At 42.9% G+C, this 22,039-nt stretch overlaps 1 protein-coding gene across 1 annotated transcript in view; it reads left to right on the plus strand.

Annotated features, from left to right (window-relative positions):
- The window catches only part of LOC119386004 (spatacsin-like), a 46,230-nt gene that overhangs the window by 14,851 nt on the left and 9,340 nt on the right, over positions 1–22,039 (plus strand). Inside the window, exons 14-29 of the mRNA XM_037653357.2 lie at positions 208–296; positions 1,253–1,456; positions 1,975–2,149; positions 3,907–4,073; positions 5,594–5,699; positions 8,110–8,269; positions 10,576–10,750; positions 11,517–11,585; positions 12,181–12,332; positions 12,717–12,896; positions 13,763–13,870; positions 15,972–16,340; positions 17,582–17,698; positions 19,121–19,363; positions 20,617–20,733; positions 21,919–22,039. Of these exons, the coding sequence (XP_037509285.1) occupies positions 208–296; positions 1,253–1,456; positions 1,975–2,149; positions 3,907–4,073; positions 5,594–5,699; positions 8,110–8,269; positions 10,576–10,750; positions 11,517–11,585; positions 12,181–12,332; positions 12,717–12,896; positions 13,763–13,870; positions 15,972–16,340; positions 17,582–17,698; positions 19,121–19,363; positions 20,617–20,733; positions 21,919–22,039 (2,552 nt within the window). The remainder of the gene's footprint in view (positions 1–207; positions 297–1,252; positions 1,457–1,974; positions 2,150–3,906; positions 4,074–5,593; positions 5,700–8,109; positions 8,270–10,575; positions 10,751–11,516; positions 11,586–12,180; positions 12,333–12,716; positions 12,897–13,762; positions 13,871–15,971; positions 16,341–17,581; positions 17,699–19,120; positions 19,364–20,616; positions 20,734–21,918) is intronic.

Raw genomic sequence — 22,039 nt, forward strand, 5'->3', positions numbered from 1 at the left:
ATTTGATGAGACATCTAAGGCTGCCGCCTAAATAAAAAAAAAACTTTAAGACCCACATCTCCCCTTAGTGGCAACGGCGCAACAAGTGCAGATTATAGCGATTTTACACAAGTGACTTCTAAAAAAAAATATTGAATATACATGATGCATTGCATATGATTAAATATATTGTCTGCTGACATCAGAGCTTTATTTTCTGATTTATAGCCAAGAACTGCCACCTTTGTGTCCCCAATGCAACGGCTCCTTTGTGTCAGCTCTGCGTGAACACTGGTGCTGGATGGAAGACCCAAATGGTGAATTCCATTACTTTGTTGATATGTCAGATAAAGGGCTGTGTGTTTTACGTTTTTCAGCACATTTGACATATATTTGGCAAAGTCATTGATTCCTCTGTTGAATATGTACAGTACTATAAGGAATAACGCTCACTCTGCCATGACTTTTAGCCGCTAGTTCAAATAGCTGCTGACTTTGTACGTGTGAAAGTTTACGATGAACCTGGATTAAGCACGCGATCACCCCACGAGAGCTTGGATATCTTAAATTTCAATCCTCCATTGGCAAATTCATTGTTTCTTTGTCTTTCACCGACTTGCTGCATTCTTTGAGTCCCACAAACAGCATGTTTTTACTAGTTCAGTCTTCATGCTTTTCCGAGGTCTTGCCAAGAAATTAAATTTTCAACAGCTGGCAGCAACACTTTCTAGTTTTCAAAAAAAATGGGTGAATAATCCTATCAAGAATAAATGATATTGCTCTGTTATACTTGGAGCAACTTTAAACTTTAAATATTGGTCTGCAGACGAATATTTTGTTGTTGTTGTTGTTAGAAAGTGTCTTTCCAGTGCAGCAAACTTAGCAGTACAGCTTTGTAAATAGTTACGTGTGTGATAATGTGGCACCGAAGTAAGCATTCGATCTGGATGATTGTGTTCTTGGATTTAGTCTGTATTAATTTATGAATTTCGCTTTTACTAAGGAAATGGCGTGTATAGCTGTTGAGAATAATGAAGTTGCAGTCATTTTTTTAGCAATACTGCCAATCTCAGAGGAGATCGTAGCAGGGAGGGCATACACGTAAATACATTTGATATCATATTGTAATCTTTGATGCAACTCATTGAACTTTGAAATAATATATGCCTGTGCAAGCACAAGGGGTCATACTTTTCAAGTTTGTTTTGGCAAACTGTGCTAAGTGCCTAAACTAGATGCAACTTTTCTGTGTTTTTTTCCTTTTTTTTTCCAGATGCTGTCAAAGCGCGGCGTGCAATGGCAGCACTTGCAAAATGCCTGCCAAGAAAGGATGGCAGTGAGGATCCTGTTACGTTCTTCACCGTGGCATCTACACCTAGCGACCCTGAAGACATATCCTTGTACCAGCTTCTTCAGAAGGGAACACCATTTGAAACCGGTGGTCTTTTCGGGTGGCAGTCTACGAATGTCTGTCAAGGTGTGGCTATAGACGTTTGCTCGTTATAAAATATCACTGTTGGTATTGGTAAGCTGCAAATAACTGTAGAGAAAGTAAGTTTGTAAATTGCTTTCCTTTTTTTTTTTTTTTTTTTTTTACTTGGTATCATCTTGCCACGGTGGCACAATGGCTGTAGTATATTGCTGCTGAGCTGTCACTTTTCAATACAGGCTGAACCCAGAAATGCTTGTGCGCCAAAATTTTGGTGCACAGTAATTGTCAAGTGGTTGAATATAAATATTATAACTATTTTTTATGGAAGAGCACCAAGTTCTTAAATACCTAGCAGGCAGATAATAAATACGTTAAGGTATGTCTGCTCAAGGATTTGGAGACACTTGCATTTCGCACATGTTTATGGCACACTTGTTTTTGCTTGGAACAGAAATTTGTCTGAACTTTTTCATTTTCCCTGTGCCTAAAGCTTCATATAGAGCCTAGTGAAATGAATGCAATGAAGTTTATCATTATCTTCATTTCTTTTCCAATTCCTGAAGTGGACTCTGAAGGTTCCTCACTCCCACACTTTTCCCAACCGTCATTACGAGACAAGTTCGGCTTGCGTGAAGAGCTGGGCTACACCTATTACCTACACAAGGGGCGCCCCTGTGCTGCAACGTTCAAGTTTTTGGCTCAAGAGATACTCCAGCATGGCTGCCTTTTCAGCAAAAGGTAGGCTGATCAGTTGAAGGTTATCTCTTCAAATTGACCTTGAATTTCCGGTTGCGCATAATCCCAAGGATCTCCTTGTGCTTTGTACCTAAGGAGCTTACGCTATTCTTTTCATAATGTACTTGTTCGCTCATGCATGCATGCATGCATGCATGCAACATACTCAATTATTTCCTCTGCACTGTCATCACCGTTCAGGATTAGTTCAGTAGCATGCTCGTGGATATAGTCATTTTCCGTGCCATTTGCAGCATTAGGTATATGAGGAAGTTTAAACCTTTTACAATGGTATCTAAAAGTGTGCTTAGAAAGGGTTGATGAACTTGAAAGGACATACTGATGGGCTAGTTGGTAGTGCATAACTCAGAACAGTAGCGCAAAAAAACACAGGGACAGTGACAAGTAAAGACGGGACACAGAGCTAACTAACAACTCAGTGTTTATTGCACGTGATCGCATATATATACACACATGACACTGTGCGAAGGAAAAAAAAGGGGGGGGGGGCGAAGGGTATACAAGGCAATCGACCAAACAATCAGACAGGCGACTGACGTGACAAAAATAGCATTTGCTTCTCCGATAGACATATTGGAGAAGGAAGGAATAGACAAAGGTTCTGATCAGCTCACGAGGGAAGTTATCGAAGTGGCAGAGATTAAATATAGAGACACTGTGAGTTGCCCTTCAATATGTCTATTGGAGAAGGAAATGCTATTTTTGTCATGTCAGCCGCCTGTTTGATTGGTCGATTGCCTTGTGTGCCCCTCGCCCCCTTCCTTTTTTTTTCCTTCGCACAGTGTCGTGTGTGTATATATATGCGATCATGTGCAATAAACACTGAGTTGTTATTTAGTGCTTTGTCCCATCTTTACCTGTCGCCGTCCATGTGTTTCTTTGCGCTACTGTTCTGGGTGATGAACTTACTTTTCATTGAATATTTTTAGGGGTTATACTTTTTTTTTTCAATTTCATAGGGCTCACTCAATTGTATATGGTGTATATGCAATAAAACCTTCTAAATACTTTGCTTGGTGTTGTATCTTCCTTGCTGTAACAACTAATCACGTAAAGGCTTGTAAAAATGATCTTTCCTGTTCACAGAATTCTAATCTTTCTATACATAATCACGCCTTGTTATGCATTCATATGCATATTTTATGTTTGTATCTGTGTGCTGAGTATGTTTTGAAACTTGGTAATGATAAAGCTAAAGAGACATCCTAAAGCCTAGCCTTTTGAAGACTAGGTGTATTCAGAGACATTACAGTAAGTGTTCTAAAACTGGCAGGTTTTGTGAAGCTTTCCCCGCACTGCAGCAGTTGGAGTTGGTAGTTTCATTCATTTAACAATACAGTAGACTCTCAGTAAACGCAAATCTCTTAAACGGAACTGCTGCTTAAAGGAAACAACTGCCTCTCGTATAATTGGTTTCGTACTTGTATTCTGCACCTCTGTTCATCTCTCAGTAAACGGAACTCCTGTCAAATGGAACATAGTTTCCTGGTCCCTTCAGGTTTCGTTTAATGAGAGTCTACGGTACAAGGACAGAACGTTGAGGCTACTTCGAGCAAAAGATCATAGTAGCACCACCCACAAGTGTGTGAGAAAAGACATCAAGTAAATGTCACCTTCGTTACACAATGCACCCTGTAATCCCTGTACTGCATGTATGACAGCGCATAGATTGAGGAAGTCAATACTGTTTGTTTGCGTGCCTTCTCTCTCTCTCTCTCTTTTTTTTTTTTTTTTTTTAGGATTCGGGGTGCTTGCAACAGAGCCTGGAGACTTGCCGAGCGAAACACCGATGACATGAAGATGGTCGCTTCGAGTGTTGCCTTTGCAGAACTCCTGGGCACTGACTCTCGGAACTTCAGGCTCAACCTGAGAATGGCACGACTTGTCTTTCCCAACAGTCCTTTAGGTGCTTGTTGTTATATTTTGTTGAAGTGTTTATCATTTATTTATGACGGACTTTCAAATATCACAATGCCAGCTTATGCCCTTGTCACAAAAATGTGTTGCAATAAGACCTTCTTGTAGGCTAGTTGGTTCATATCGAACGGGTGGCATTCTGCACAAGCACGAAGGAAGGAAATAGAAAAAGAGACTGCATTCTTTCCTGTTGAAACAGGGTCTTTTCCTGCTTGATTCTTTCGTGCTAGTGCAGTACGTCGCCTCTTCATAACAAAAAGCCAAGGAAACCTTTAGCCTGATTGGTGGATTTCTTTTTTGACAGGTTCATTTCAAATGTGCGACGCAGGCGGCACAGACTCAGGCTAAACTTTGTTGTTCATTTTAAAAACAGTACACCAAAAGCATATTTGCATGCCTTGATGCTCATATGCATTTGTTAGTTGAACTTCTTTGCCATGAATATTCGAAAATAGCTGCTGTGTCATAGCAAGATGTCTCATCTTAAATGTGTATAGCAGTAGGGGAGAAGTGTATTATCAATGGAGGAAATGATTGAAAAAAAAAAAAGCAGACAGCCAGAAGAGAAGACCAACATATGGATAGCACTGGTACTCATGAATTAATACAGTTGTTTTATGCGCTTAGTTCTTCACATACCCCCTTCATGCACATTGTACACTATTGTGCACATCATGATAGCACCAAAAAAGCAAAAGCACAGAAGAAAATTGTGGTAGATGCATCTTAAGACATTTCTGTTTCTTTTTGAGGTATAAGATTGAATAATATATTTCCATGTGCGCTCCTTTTTCTATGTAACCAGTCAGTCACACGTATAACCACTGCCTTTCGCAAACCACACCTGAATGTCTGGGAACCTTCCAGGTTACTTTAGAATCTTCTGATAGGTTTGAGCACGCAAACACGAACAGTTGAGTTTATTCTGGAACTAGCGCAGCCACCAGCTATAAGACTCGAATGTTCGATGCCGCATGTATAAATGCCGACGCGCTTAACCACAGATCAGTTTATCGATGGCCAATGCTCTATTGACCGCTATCAGTGTGCAGCGTGTATTTCTTGTAGTTTGACTTTTTGATTCCTGGGCACAAGTTCGCCCAAATAAAGAGGTACATCTTTAATAGCCCGACTGCCGTCACGACCATGTAACAGTATGTTGAGTGTTTTATTAAAATGAATTGGCAGGTAGGCAGCTGGCTGTGTGCTCTCAGTGTCACTACTTTCATTGCTTTTCACTATGATTTATTTCAGCCATATTTGTCATGTTTTTGAACGGAAAACAAGTCGAAAGCGTTCTCCTCAGTTGCCTTGATGGTGGTAGAATGAAGCAAAAAATGACGGCATGAATGAGTCATAGGAGTCTGATAAAAAGCTGACTGCAGGCCTGGCCTGCAGTTTTCAAGGCATCTGATTTGATATAAAGTCTTTATCTCATTGAACCAGTAGTAATTTAGATACCACTTATTAAAACTGAAATTTTCACCAGCATGTGTGGAATGTTTGCAGGAGAAGTCCTTAGCGCCCTTCGCCACAACAAGGATGTTGCCAGAAAGCTTCTTCATCAAGGAGTCATTTCACTTCAGCAGGCTCTCCAAGGATCGTCTCATGCAGCGTGAGTGTCTGAGCTATGCGTGTTTCATTTTAGTGTTTAATGATGTCTTTCACATTTGTATAGTTTCTTCCTATGAAATGCTGGTTATATGGTGACTATTTAGTAGATCTAACATTCTCATTCTTTTTTTTTCCCAAGTTGCCGCTTGATTTCTCCAGTTTTCTGTCACATTTTTTGCAGCTTGTCAGAGTTGATGGCCTTTCTTGTGTTTCACCACATTTGTGGTTCTTTTACAGCGAAAGCTGTTATGAGATCACAAAAAGGGCCGTTTTTGGCGCCGTAGTTGTCCGCCGCTGCCGGTGTCCGTAACCACTATCGCTTTAAATAAGAAAAAATTTCCTGGATGGAACGAGGTTCGAACCTGGGTCCACTGCGTGGGAGCCCAGTGTTCTACCACAGAGCCATGCCGGTGCTTGAAACTGCGTTGCATGAAGACCCTATACAGGCTTCATGCCGCGAAGGAACCACATTAACACATGTAATGTAGCGTGGTAGAAGAGTAAAATAACAACCAAGCGTCACACAACGTGAATTTTGTAACCAAGCATCACACAATGCGAATTGCGCAACGAGTGGGTTGTTGAATGCTTCCAACCCATTACAAAGGGCACTTCCATAATTCTTCATCGTCATCAGCCACAGCATCAACAAAGTGCACATAATGCCTTAAAGGTGTTTAGCGGGTACCACGATTCTCCGCAGAACGACGAAAAATGAAATAGTGGCTGCTTCCCTACTTCAAAAAGTTATGATCATTTATAGCGTAGTGGGTTCCTCACAAGTGCACTTCTATAGGTTGCCAAGCAAGCCCATAGGACTCCCATGATGCATTTCCTCAAGGTCTCACTAAAGTTCTTTCCCTGTCTCCCTCTTTCCCACGGTAACGTATGTTATATAGCGTGGTGGGAGAGTAAAATAACGACCGGGCGTCACACGATGCGAATTACGTAACTAGTGGGTCGTTTAAAGCTTCCAACCCATTACAAATGGCTCAGCCATAATTCTTCATCATCATCAACTGTCGCATCAAGAAACTGCATGTAACGCCGTACATATGGTAGCTCGTTTCTCCGCAGAATTACGAATAATGTCGTGGTGGGTGCTTCCCAACTTCACAAAAATTATGATTTGTGACCTAGTGGGTACGTTGCTAGTTTACTTGTATTAGTAGCCACAAGAGAGTTTATAACGGGCTCTAGAAATGCCGCTCCTCCAGCTTTCGCTGTGACTGTGCTGCGCTTTCCACGCAGGCCTGGCGTTTTTTTTACTTCGTGAAATTTCAGTGTTATCTGGACAGATATGTGCATTTTGATGCCTAAATTCTCTTTATTGGTGAGAATAATAGGAATGCTATAACTATGATTGTTTTATTATCGTTAGTGTAATTGGAAGATAGCAGTATAGATTAGAGAAGAAATGATGGCTGATATGTGAAGTGAGGACGGAGTGATGAAAAAGGAAAATTTGCGCGTATAGTTGGAGCTGGACAAAAGCGGGCGGAGATTGGTGGGAGATGCCTTAGTCGTGCAGTTGACTTAAGTTGACTAGAAGTGGAGGGGGCAGGCAGCTAGCTTTGAAAATAATTTTACATCTAAGTAACCTATCAAATATAGCCAATTCCAGAAAATTATATGCTAATGTCCTGATGCAAAATGTATATTTATAAGTTATACCCCTGTTACATGGCACATTTAATGTCATTTGTAGCGGATGTGATTATGTGTTAATGCCATTTTTGTTGCTATTATACGGGCATGGTGAATGACATTCAGAGCTAATGGCATTCAGCTATCGAATGAGTTTTCCGAGCTCATGGATGCGCGACATGTGTAATCAAGTTAGTGGGGGCTTGACAAAAATTTATAAAATCAATAACCTAAAGCAGAATGTAATCATTGTTAAGGTTTTTATTAATGTCTGTTGTTAACTTTTCAATGACTTTTTTATGTGTAGCATGATAGTTGGAGCAACTTGTTGAACTATATTCTTTTTGCCAGACTCCGACAAATGCTTGCCTGTTATTTCTTGTATTTCAATTTGTCCATGCTGTTTTTGGTGAAGTAGCATTGTGGTAGCAAGGTCGGGATTTCGCATGCGATATCTGTCTGCCAGACGTGGAGGCAAACTCTGCAGTTTTTTCAGTGGAGAATAAGAAGAGGCAAAAAGCCCACTGGACTGATGACTAATATCTACATCAATTGCGAATGCCATTTTGTATACCCGTGTAGATCAGGAATGCAAGATCGCAATGACATTCAATATGAATGTCATTTACTGTGAATGCGATATGTTGTGTGTGACGGGTATTAATTGAGTTGGATCTTGTAAATGACATTGCTTTTGTGAATCGTTTCATTAAATGACGTAACAGCTAGTGACACGCTTTTCTTTGCACTCCTTTGTCATTTAGGCTGGATGAAGCATGCAGCAGTGGGACATTTCTGTTGCACCGCTTTGCATGCGAACACGGCCTGGATACACCCGATGTGATGCTTCGTGTGTGTGCCGGATCCGGTGACTGGCTGGGCTTTCTTCTTTGGGCACAGCTGCTGCAGCTGCCAAGGGCACAGGTGAGGCATTGCACTCTATGCATACCTCTATGCGGCGGTTTAGACGAAGGTGTAGATTACCCATGTCTCTTCAAGATGGTGTTAGCGACACTATGGAACTATGAAAAAAGAAATAATGCAGAACTTGTGCGCTGTAGGAAGCAACATAAGCAAAGCCTGATGCGTGAAAGTGGACAGTGCTGTACTATAAGAGCTGGTGTGAAAGCTTAGCCAACACCGGGCAGTGTAAACTTGTGAACATCTTAAACTGTGCCAGTCAGTGCGATCGTGCTGAAATTTGTCGCTGCTGAATAGGTTGGTGCATGGCAAGTTATCATAGGAAGCTTGCTGCTTATGTATTCTACGAGTCATGCATCAGTAATTGAGCTTAAGATTATGCCTTTGAAAAGGAGTAAACTTCCGTGCAGGTAGAAAAATTCTAATTGGCATACTTGCACGCTGCACCCCTGTTATGCGTGAGGCACGTACACACGTCAAGCGTCATGATGGCCAAACGCAAAGTGCGTGTACTACAGTAAAAGCTCGTTAATTCGGACTTCAAGAGACCGGAAAAAATGTTCGAATTAACCGAATGCCAAATTATCGAAAGTATCAAGAAACAGTGAACAAGTGTCTATTACATCAATGCATTTTCATTTTCTGAATGAGTGCATCAGTCTAGTACTTATCTTGAATAAGAGCAGTGTAAAAGCCGCAATTTTTGCAATTCGCGACTTCCTTCACAGCGCGACGGTGGCTCATAAGCCCCGTGTCTTAAGTTGAAACGTGCTCTGAACCCATCCCTTATTATGTACTGCCATCACCAACACCACCATGTGCATGGGACGATAATTTTTTCACCGGAAAAATTGCCAGCAACTCATCGTTCGTCCATCACAATGTAGCAAGTGAGCTTTATGCCAGCATGCGGAAACAGCTTCCACCATGCTGGAGTTTTGTAAAATTGTGCGCGCATTGCCCGAAGTCGAAATGGAGCTACTGAGTGCTGCATCCGCTGTGGACAAAACAGTGGTCGCTAAAGGCATGATCGTAGCGTCCATGCAGTTCTAAAGGAACACGCACGGTCTATATCCAGAGTGAAAACGAAACTGCTGAGCACTCCATCTGCTGCTGAATAAACCTGGCCCGCTCATGCATGATCATGGATGAGCACTATGCAGTTCTGAAGGCACATATCGAAAACAAGACTACTGCTTGTGGCAGCTTTGACCCCAGTCGCTATCGACGCGATCATAGATAGCAGCCGGGCAGTTCGTGTGCACCAAGTAAAATCGAAAACGAAACAAGTTTGATCAGCTGCTGAAGCCTCGATCGCCAGAAACGCGATTGTGGTAAGATTGTGGATGGCAGCCACGCCTTTCTGAGGGCCTGTGGTCATTTGGTTGTTCTTGAACACCATTTTTGCTCCTTTGCGTCGCACATTTCCGGCATGTAGTGCTCGGCGCGTTCTGAGGATTGTCCGAATTAACTGGGTTGAGTCCAAATATGACCAAATTAGCAAGAGTTTGATGCCATTAAGCAATACATATGCTTGCTGGGACCAGAAAACGCATCAAAATTATCCGATTTTCTGAATTAACAGGGGTCGAATTAATGAGCTTTTACTGTATTCACCGTCATGAAACATCAAGTGGATATTACCTTAACAGAGTGGATTTTGAGCAAATGTTTCAAATGAATTTTCTATGCTGCTGGCATTGTAAAAAAGAAGCTTACTTATTTTTTCTCTTGAAATTAATTTCTTGTGACTGCCCGCTGTTTTTTACACTCTTGTAATGGTGTAAATCTTCAAAATGGTATTCAGCAAAATGGTATCTATAGTGAGCTTCATTTTTTGTTTCTCAAAATGCATTTTCATGTTATATGATTTCATTGCTGTGTGATTCCAGTGCTAAAATTTTAGTTAGGCACTCACGGTGGCTAGTTGGAGGTTTCTATTGGAAGATGTGTTCCTCACGCAACTCCACGCCATGAAAATTGCTGAGGAGCATTATTTGAGAGCAGTGCTGTTGTACACGGCTGTGGCTTTTGATATGGGCCAGGTAGGGGAGATCAAGGCCCCCATCTCCCCCCCCCCCTGCCCTGAAAAATTGCAGTTTTGCACATATATATACATGCACACATACAAACACGTGCACCAGCATATGTGAAGGTTGATTGAATCTCCACCCCGACCCCCCGCAAACAAATTTTCTGGCTACGCCTCTGTTCATTTCATACTACTATTTTTCCTTGGTTAAGAAATGGTTAAATTTGTTTGCTGCATTGTGTGTTCTCCATGCAAATGGCTCTACCATTTGTTTCAGGTGCTGGAATTAGTGCCCCTTTTTGAAGGTGACTGCCTCAGAGAGCACCTAACTAAGGCCCTTTCTGTGGTGAGCTCCCTGCGACCAAGCGAGCACCGTCGAAGAGACTTGAGGGCATCACTCTACGCTCGCATAGGTCTGCAAGCGCCAGCTGCCAAGTCACAAGAACAGCAGGGTAAGTGCAGTGGAGAACCTTGCACACTGCATAGAGTGAGCAACACGCGTAGAAAGGAACAGTCTAATTCACTTGAACCCTATCTACACGTACGATGTTAGTTCTTGTTGTTTTCCTGGCTGCAGTGTTGCGTTTGCTTGCTGTTGGCTTTTGGCTTCCTGACTCGGAACATTTTCTCTTATCTTGCTTTCTTCTCACGAACATTGTATGAGTAGGAGTTTAGTATATTCACTCTGTACACTAAGACACTGCAGACGATCAACAAGGAACTACATGGACCTCCTGGCATACATTATTTTGTCTTACCATTGACGTCTTTATCAGGGTTATAAGTTGCCACTGACAACATTAACCGGCACGGTCTCTACTCTATGTATCTTGTGATTGGCAAAGAAGGGAAAACTAAGCCTGGAGTCAATACCCTGACAACAATATCATCTTAGTAAGGACCCAGACTAGGATAACTACCCCTGTCAAAATGTTCGCTCCAGGCATAGGTTTTCCTTTTTAACATGCTGTGAAACTTTCATCTTCTTTGAATTTGCCCTATAAGTTAATATTTAATGGGATGCTACACTGGCATTCAGGCTGAAGTTTGTTGGACTCTGTATGGAATTCTTTTCATTGTTGTAGTATGTCATTGGCTATCTGTTTTTTGTGAGCCTAGATCATTTTCCATTGGCTGCTATAAGGTATCGAAAATATTTGCGAGTCCTCGCAGCCCAAGTGATGTAATTGGAGGACTTCTTTTCCCTGTGTTTTTCAGAGAATGCTGCTGAGAACGATGCACTGTCTGTCTGCAGCAATGAAAGCATCGATGCTGCAGTTCTGGCTGGTACTGCTATGCAATACTTTGTCTTTCAAGTGCAACTATTGGCTCCGAGATATTAATCATAGCTCGCAGCTTCATTTCTGTTTTCTCTTGTCGATCATCTTTATAGAACAGGTGTAGACGTTAAGACTGTATGGAAAACTGTAGCCAGGTGAACTGTGTTTGGAAAACTTTATTTTTGCATAACCTTGTGACATCTGTAATTTACAGGAGTCTTTGAAAATGTAAGCCTCTATGATTACAAGTAGTCATAGTTAAAACTAGTGCAGCTTATTTGATGTGGGCATGAGCAAAATGTTCTGGTTATTAAATTGCAAAAGCTAGCGACTTATGCCTTTTGTCGTGAGCTGAACTTTCAATTGCACGTGCATGCTATTGGAATGTAATTGCAAAAACGCTGTTGAGGACTTTTGCGTAGCTACTCATAGATTCACTGCACTTCTGTTATGCTGTACTGATAATGTAAAGGGATAGCCAAGGTTCCTTTACATTTATATTCAAACAATTTTACTATCAGAAATGGAACTGTCTTTTTTATTGAACATGTGCAGCTGTAGGTGTGATTCATTGTCCTTAGATGTACACTGCCTCCTTACAGAACAACACTACTCCTCGGAGCTCATGGAACTGGTTCTGCAGTGTAGTGCAAGCAGTACCTCGGGCAACACAGTGGTTGCATGGGAACGATTTTTTCGTGCAGCTGCTGCACTGCAGCACCAGACACCATGCCTGCTTGCTGGCTGTTGTCCTGTGAGTATCTTTCTCACTCTTTCTCTCTCTTCTCCTGCACTTTAATAACGTAATGGACCAAATTACAATTTGAGCTCGTGTGTTGGTTATCATGGGATCTATCATCCATCATTGTTCGTGCAGAACTTACTTCGTTCAAAGTTTCTCAGTTTCACAAAGCGTTTAGAAGCTCCGGAATTTCATTTTGGGTGAAAATTAACGGAATTTGTTTTGATGAATTCCTAGACACGAGATTGGTGCGATCGAAACATCGAAAATCAGATGTCCAGTTTATCTTTCTCTCATTTTACGTGCTTGAGATAATGGTGGACATAAGTTAACGAACCATTTGTACTTGGACTGAGATGTGTACATGTTCATTGTTTTTTCTTTCTCCTATTTCAGGATGCTCCCATGGGCAGCTGCTTAGCTCTGTGGTTGCAGCTGTGCTTGGGCACCTACAACGCGAAGTCAAGCGAAAGTGCCTTGGAGTTCACGTTGCTTGATCTCCAAGAGACCATGGAGGATGCAGTGCAAAAAGGACGCCTCCGCACTTTGCACCTGGGGCTGCAGCTGTTCTTACCTGTAGGCATGAGCCTTGGGTGTCTCGTTGCGCAGTTAACTTGAGCAAAACAGGCAGGCAAATGAAGTGGTACAAAAACCCATGGGGCCTCCTCACGAGCAGCATGTGGAGAAGAAACGGCTTATTGTGACATCATGTGACATTACAGATCGCCGGAATTTGTGACGTCATCACGATGTATCATGATGAAAACATCACATAACATCTTTGCTTGGTCAAAGATGGGCCGATCCCAGAGGTACAATACCACGTGAGGTACAGAAGGCTTCAGGGAAGGGGGAGGAAGAACGAATTCGATTGAGAACATCAAGGCAATTTAATGCATCTCTCACACTGCTGCTCTCTATGTCTTGCAAGAGGTCTGGTCCCCGAATGTATAACTTCATGCATTACCAAGTGCACAGCAGGCTTTTTGCCTTCAAATTTTACAGAGAGTGTAATATGCTCCCGAACTTTTGTGTGCTGAACCAATTTACTCAGATCACTTGGCGGTAAATAACACAGTCGATTTGTGCATAATAAATAACACTTTCACCTCGTGAGGTACGATGGTTGCGATGCAGATGTACAAGAATTACAAAAATTTTATTGTAAATTTTATTCATTGGGTGTAAGCAACACAGGCTGCTTTGAAAATTATGAAAGTGGCCTTCAAAGCAGCTATAAAAATACCATCTTTGTATTACAGATAAAGTAGGAGCACATGATTCAGCTGTGGCACAAAATCTAATGCGTTTTAATTGGAAGTGTGCACATTATACTGTTCTATTATTGTTTATAGTGGTTGTGTGTCACTTAAATTCTTTACACTCTGCATTCGTATCGTTCGAAGTGGTCGTCTCAAATTTTTGGTAATATGTGCTTTCAGGAAAGTCTCCTGGTCACACTGGTGGAGTTCCTTGTATTTCTTTTCCTCGAACGTGACAAAGGGCAGTCACTGTCATCACTCGGGAACTTGAGAGCTCGCTTTGCAAAGGTTTGTTGAATTTTATTCTTGTATTAAAAGTAGGGGTGTGCGAATATTCGAAATTTCAAATATTTTTCGAATAGTGTTTGCTATTCAATTCAATTCGCACTGGAATTTTACTATTTGAACTTTCCAAAAACAAATACAGTCAACGCCCGATTGAAAGTGACCCCTTCAGATTTTTAATATACTTCACCTCATTACACTCTCGTATTGCGGCAAAGCTGCCTTTTAAGCTCCGTTACGGTCGAACTTTGCCAAAAGAGAACGTCCGATTGGAAGTGGTCCCTAGATTTTTAATATGCTTCACCTCATTACACCCCGGTATTGCGGCACAGCTGCCTTTCAAGCTTTGCTATGGTCGCAAATGTATTAACTCAAGAAAACGCTGGTTCCAACATAGAGATGAAAGATGTGGCAGAGGTGGGGGCTCAATTAATGCTGTTTTGGACCTGAAATTTGGGCAGGAAGTCCGAAAAATCGGACGCCGAAGCTTTTTAGCATCCAAAATTTCAGATGTTATTATATACTGACGTCTATGAGACAGATTTGGAACTCCGGACTTGAAGGGAGCACACCCTTGTCCACCACGTCAATCGGGTTTCCACAGAAGTTGAAAGAGGAGGAGAGGCTGAGGAAATGGCATCTTTGCCTATCACGTGTAAAGTGTTGTTGGCAGCACTTTGGTTGCACCAAATCATGTACATGAATAGAACTCGGCATCTCCATTGCCTCATTCTCGATGAGAACTATGAAACGCCACCCCGCCAGTGCTTCATCAACCTAGCGAAAAGAAACACTTTCATGTTGCTATCTCATAAGAATATGCTTACGAATCCTTTCTAACTTTCTTTCTGCAATTTCGCTTCGAAGTATTCGAAAAATATTCTAGAAATATTTGAGAAATATTAAAAAAATATTCGATTTGATTTGCACTCACACTTCAATATTCGAATTCGCTTCACACCCAAAATTTTGCTATTCGCACAGCTCTAATTAAAAGCTATATATTACTGTGTCTTGTGTATTGTCTTTATTTTATGTTTCTCTTAATTTCACGACTAGCTTTCCGTGACAATAGAGAAAGGAAAATTAATTTTGTCAGTGAATAATATGTTATTAAAGTAGCGCTGTGTCCTATATGTTATTTGTCCCGTTGTTTGCGCTTTTTTTCCACAATGTTCATGAACTATCCCACCTCAGAACCCTTGTCTATTAAAATACATTATCCTGCTTACAGTGTGAATTCGTAACATTTTGGCCAGATCTGTGGTGTGGCTGAGGTTTTCTATCCGCTCAGTATTCAGGCAGAAACTTTATAACAGGACGAATCAGAAGTCTTGTACTATGATCTACATTTTGGCTAGGAAGTATTAACAGAAGTGTAATATTCATAACGTACCTTCTTCCTTTGTAAACACTTGTGCGTCACTGAAACAAATCTTGAATACAGCATCATTAGATGTTTATATGAACTTCTGTGTTATCATACTGCATACACAATTGTGATGTACCGTATTTACTCAAATCTAGGCCGGCCCCGATTCTAAGCTGACCCCCGAAATTTGCAGGGCCAGAAAAAAAAAAAACTTAATCATTGTACTCGAATCTAAGCCGACCCCCCCCCCACTTTTGCACATTGTTTTTTCGAAAAAACATAGGCTTTGATTCGAGTAAATACGGTATATACTGAGGCTAATATGCTCACATTTTAGGAGATTACTTTTTTGTCACCACCTCAACTCAAGAAAGGTTACGGCAGTGCTGTCCTTTGAGTGATGTCTCCCCGCAACAGTGACAATCTACTGCAATTCCTGGGCTTAAATTTTGTTGCAAGGTGCTCACAGCCATTGCACAAACATGCCTAAACTGAAGGTGCATTTCTCAAGCAGCTCTTTGTCATAGGAATGAACTATGAGTATCTTCTATCGGGGTGTGGCACTGCATTTTACTAGGAGTCACACAAGAGCTTTGACTCGAGGCTTGTTTCAGAGTATGAGGGTAAAAATTCCTTGTATCTGTATGACCGCGTAAAGTGTGCTTAGGAATTGACATATTTCTGTTTTGCAATTTCAGTTGTCATTTCCTCACAGGCAATTTTTCATTGCAGCTTAGTGGAACTGCCACTTTAGGCTCGGGTGCCAGTTCTCGGGTTTGGCTGAAGGAGACAGTGCAAAAGCTGCTGAACGCTTCGTTTGTGCTCTGTCGCTCGCACAAGGATGTGGAGGCCTTGCTCCATCACTGTGCCTTTCTATACAATGCCAGTAATCTGATTGCGCTGGCACCCTTGCTGGCCTCGTTGAGCCCATCGCTGTACATGGGCTTTGACTGGTCCCTGCTGTGGGCGGCAGCTCCTGCGGAACGTGCTCGTGCTGTGGCCACACTGGTGGCACTACTCAATGAGGCAGGCCATTTCGCCTCTGCTCTACAGTTGGCACGAGCTGCTCAGCTGCCATTGGCCGACGTGGCTATCAGTCAGGTAGGAACCACACTGGAGTACAGAAAGTCAGGCATGCTGGTATTGCATCATTTATTGAGCAATAGCAGCATAGGAAATCAAGAGATGGAAGGGAAAACATGTCAAACAAGGGTGACAGTTCTCATCCTAAGCTTTAAGTTCAGCACGATGTGTGACTGTGTCTTCCTTTCCATATCTGTTTATTTTCTTTGGTGCCACCAAAAAAAAGATGGGAACCATTCACCTGCTGTGGGCCACATATACTGGTTGTATCAGTGCTGGTTGTCTCAAGTTAATTCATAAAAACAAGTTTGAGACCAAATACATAATGGTGGCAGGCATATATATTCGGGCAAGTATCATCAATGAGATTATTAACTGGTTTTTAACTATGATTTTCTCAAGCGTGCTCAGATCGTCATGAATGAGCGCCAAGGCTAGGTAGTGGCTTCAATATTACTGTTCTTAAACTTAAATATTGAATCCCTATCCACACCTGCTGAAGCCAAAGGGGGCTGAATGTATTTGCTCTTGTGCCCACTTCATTATCACTGTCATATAGGACATCAACATGCTAGCAGTCCTTAGTATTGTCACCTTCAATCTTGGGCAGTAACTAGTTACTAATAACACATTGCCAGTAGTGAGTTACTTTTTCAGATAACTTTTAACTTTAACTAACTTGTTCCTTTTCCTTTGAGTAACCTATCACTGTAGTACTTTGTATACGTTAAAGGCAAGGTTACTTCGTTCAAGTTATTAAAATGCATATGGTTGCATCTAACAGATAATGGCATTTTATAGATAAAAGAAAAAGTGAAGAATAGAGGTGGTTAATGCTGATGTGTATATTTATCAAAGAAAAGCGATACCATCTCTGTCACAAATCTAAACTGAAATGAAATGTATTATTTGTGTTTGCGACATTTAAGTTAGTGTTCTTAGAGTAACGGAAAAATGATTGTTACTTCATCAGCAGTAATCATGCCTGTAACAATGTTGAAACTGATATCTGTAGTTGTGACAAGGCTTCTTTTCTGCTGGTAATGTGCCTTATCAGCCATAATTGCATCCAGTCAGTTCTCACTGTTAGAAGCTTTCATGCAGAAAAGGCGTTATGTGAAATTAACTGGCAATTTTCAAACTGTCTATGCAGCTGACACTTCTAGCAGCTTTGAGTATGAAGCACAGGGAGCTGAGTTTCTAATGGCTTCTTGCTTGTGGTTTTGGATAAATTACTTTTTCTTTTTCTTCTTTTTCAGCTGGAGCTTCGTTTTGATGCCCTGCGCGGAACCACAGACGTTAGCTTTTGGGACGATTGTGACAGGGTGCTGAAGGATTGTGAAGTAGACGCCACCATGGCATACTCTTTCCTGAAGGTATCTCAGCTGGGCTTTTTTTTTTGAGGGGCTGGTTGATTTTATCACAGGACTGATCGCATGAAATTACGGCATTCTTGCTAGTCTCCTGAACTTACACATGTATGTTACATTACTGTTGGAGGAACATCAATGAGTGACTGAAGAAGTCGGGTGCAAGTGTTGTATTCATTTTCAGAAACAGTCACTTGTTGTTAATAAACCTGTTGCTTACAAATGTAAAAATCAACTGGCCTGCAGCAGTTAGCCGTTATTACAGCAGCAGCACCCGGATCTGTAAAGTCATGTTAATGCATTCTCTCGTTGCTACAGTAGCGAATGCACACGAATAATCAAGCAAGAAGGGGTTGATCTCCATTATAAATATCTCTGCTGCTAAGGGACATTGCACTGAAAGAATTCCAAAGAAATTTTGAAAAAAACCCGCATTTCCCCGAAGGGGAGTATGAGGAAGTGCGAAGCACGGGGTGATGCTATGAGGGGGCGCGCGCGACTAAACTGCAGAGCCGAGCGAAGGAGACGGCAGCGAGAGCACGCGCCAGCCGACCCACGGAGGTCTGGCCGTTTTTAAGTGCAAAGCACTTTTACTGATGATGATGATCTGTCTTCCGAACTCGTTCCAAAGAACCCGCAACGCGTTCAACTTGTTGGCGGCGTTGCGCACGCCCGAGATGGGGCTCAGGTTGTTGTCGAACCACAGTCGATCGCACACCGCGCAGCTATATCCGAAGCTGCGGTCTAGGAAGTCTTGCTTGAAGCGCGCGTCCGGCCGATCGAATTCGAGGGCCCGCGCCAGATCGGCTTCGGGGTGCTCGGCTCGCTTCGCACGCTTTCGTTCGGCGTCTCGCCGCCGGCCTTCATCACCACAGGCAATGCGCGGGGCGCGCGCAGCCACGGAGCGGAGGGCGGAGCGCGCGCAGTCACGTGGGGCGTGACGTCGCTGCGCCGTTGCTACAGACGCTCCTCTCCGCTCCTCGCGCCGTTGCTATGGGACGGCGGATTCAGGGTCGCTTATAAAGTGCATTCGCACTTAAAAAATCAATGCGGCAATCTGACATGATGTTGCACTTGCCTCTAGTGCTCACCGACTATAATAATATTGCACCTGTGGTTGAGATGTTAGCTAGCACAGCCAAGTGGTGCAGCAGGTACATGAGGTGCACTTAACTGATTTGGGAACATGATCTTTAGGTTTCTTTCTCTCGTGGTATAGTGCCTACTGTGCATGATTAAGACTTCTCATTCTATAGTCGCACTCATTCCATTCTTGTATATCTGCATCGCATTTTGCAGTGCTCTGGTTCTTCATTGGGGACATAGCGCATTATCAGCAGCCACTATCACATTAGGTTTGAGGTTCTGTTGCCCGTATTTTCACCTTCCTCACCAGCAAACCAGATGGGTATACGGTCATCTGCGCAGAGCAAAACAGAAATGCTGACCACAGACGCGGAGCGCCACTACGTGGGTCGGATCGCACTTCGCTGGCTGCAGGCAAGTCCTGCATGGCCCTCCCCGCAGGCTGAACGCTGGGAAGCCAGAGTGTGGCTCTGGTGCATACGCAGTGGAAGCAGGCCACAACTGGAAGGTGCCGGGTGTGGAGGGCCTCTGGTGATGCCGTCGCCACCGAGCCCTGGTGCCTGTGAAACATTGACCGACCCACAGGCAAGCATTTGTGCATTCTTTTCCTTTTCTTCTTCTTTTCACAGTTGCCAATTTTCCAGCTTCTCTACGCACCACCAACCACATGCGCCCACCTCCCTTCCAACCCTCAAAGCATAGATGGACTCTGCTCTTGATGGCATGCTGTGGGTGTGAGGGGAGAATGCAAGGGTGACGCTTACTATGTATACATGGAGGCAGGAAAAGGGTCACATGAGTATTTTAATGCATGAGCACTCTTAAAGAGCTTGTTTTGCAGAAATCCCGGTGTCGGCGTTGGCATCGTTGATTGTGAGTGAAAAATCAGTGTTGTCTGTGAGCGAAAATTCGAGATAGATGCAAATAAATAAATAATAATAAAAAACTTCGGTTCGAGTACGAATGGAACTCAGGCCTTCCGCGTGGCAAGCAGCTGTCCTACCACAGAGCCACGCCATTCCTTGGAATGACTTCCAAAAAAAAACCGTATACGAATGTCATGTAATGGAAGGAGTCTCCTTAATGCATGTAATGTGTGCCAGAATCGTAGAATTGCGATAGGCGTCAAAACATGCAAATTGCACAACAAGTGAGGGGTTTGAAGGCCCACCCATTACAAAGCACTCAGACATAATCATCATCAGCAGCAAAAGCATCAACAAAGTGGGCAACTGACTAGGTTCTCATGTTGCCTTATGAATATGTAGTGGGTGCTTTGCTGATTCGCAAAAGGAAGAATTATGGCATAGTGGGCACTTTGCAACTGTACTTGCAGTAGGCATTTTACGGATAGCTTTAAACTGCCAATGTTAATCGCACAGACGTTCCTTTCCTTGTGGCATGGCTGAGGTGTCCCCTGAGAAGGAATGTGGAGGAATGTGTATAATGTGTAATGTGTAATGTAACACACCTGTAGTAGCCACAGCCAAAACGTCTGAGGAGACATTGGTGGTTTGAATGCTTCTTGTTTGACGAGTTAGTAGATTTGTAACAAAACAAGAGGAAGGATGCCAACACGTATGCGAACCAGGTACAACTTCCAACCAGGTACAAGTTTGTGCATAACCTGTGGTACCATAAGAATTAGCAGTTGCCATTGCCACTTTTACTTTACCTTCGTATTGCCTTCTACGATAGTACCTTAGCAGATGTGACGTAGTAGATCTTGTTAGAAGGGTAGTTTAGGAATTTGGCTCAGTTTGATATTTTAATATACTATCCCTCAAAATGGTGAGCAACCACTTTATCTCTGTTTCTATTTTTTAATTTTTTTTCAGGAGGTTGAGTCATTGAAGAGCCTTATTGATGATCTTCTTTCTCAAGGCCAATTTTGCAAGGCGTGTCAGCTGTCGTCTCTTTTTGGAAGTTCTACTCCAGACCTTGACATCTTATTAGTAAGCTTATAATAAGTACCCTCTCACGCAACCTTCTCAATACAGTCGAACCCGGGTATATCGAACTCGCCAAAAAACGTTTATTAGTTCGATATATGGCATAATTCGATATAGGCCCGCTATAGTATTTTGACACAAAGGCACATAACAATAAGAAAAGTACTTTATTAATATGGTGGCTTACTTGCGTGCCCTACTTTGGAACAAAATAGTCCTGGATTTTCTTCTGTGTCAACGACTTCGCTGCCTGTGACAGCACGCACGCCTTCACGTTGTCCAACGAGTCGGAGCAGCCTTCCACATTCACGCAATAGCGCCGAACCAACGCAAGTGCACTAATCACTTCGGAGGATGTAGGCAATGGACCATCGTCAATTTCCTTATTGCTGTCGCTTTGGCTCGTGGTCGGCACGACGTCTGCAACGTAGCCCTCATCTTGTAGCTCACCCATGATGGCGACATCATCGTCCGCACTGATGAACTCGTCGAATGTCGTTCCGTCGATAGCTCCCGGGAACTCAAGGTGCTCCTTGGAATTTTGTGCGCGGCGGCGACGTCGGACTTCTTTTCACCGCGCTTGACCCGATTTATGATTTCGAGTTTCGCGGCGAACGGCAAATTCTGCCTCTTTGCACAAGCCATGACGACAGCGCGCCAATAAAGTTCACAGAGCACCAACAGGCAACACCACCAGCACGGACCACGCTGAATGAGGACTCGAGGAAAACAGGCAGCAGCAGGCACACAAGCATAAAGAAAGCAAAAATGGCGCTCACTTCTACCGCCTCCGCGCCTCGGAGAAAGCACGACGGCCTCTGATTGGCTGTAAGCGCTGCGAGCGGGCCAGGATCATTTCTTGCAGGGGGGTGTTCGCCCGTGCACAACCGGGTCTAAACCACTCTTTCTAGGGTGGCGCCGGCAGTTTTCCCTGCCACCGCGAGGGAAAGCCAACTTGCTGGGGCACTTTTGAGGCACATGGAGTTTGATATATCGGTTGTCGTTGCTATTTTCGTTCGATGTAACAGTAACTTTTGCTATATATTCTCAATGTAAATTTACCGTGTTTAGAAATTGTTCGATATACGGGATAATTTGATATAAACGGGTTCGATATAGTCGGGCTCGACTGTACGTTTAACTGTGCCGCAACCTTTGCTTCCAATTTTTTATTGTTTTCTTTTGCAGACGTGTGTACGCCTAGCACAGCAAATGCTGACTGCTGACAATGTCGACCAACAAATCATGAGCCTGGTTGGGAAAGCACTGTTAATGCCTATGAGAAAGACCTCCATGGTTGTGCTTTCTC

Source organism: Rhipicephalus sanguineus, chromosome 3 (assembly GCF_013339695.2).
Source record: "Rhipicephalus sanguineus isolate Rsan-2018 chromosome 3, BIME_Rsan_1.4, whole genome shotgun sequence".
Classification (NCBI taxonomy): Eukaryota; Metazoa; Arthropoda; class Arachnida; order Ixodida; family Ixodidae; genus Rhipicephalus; species Rhipicephalus sanguineus.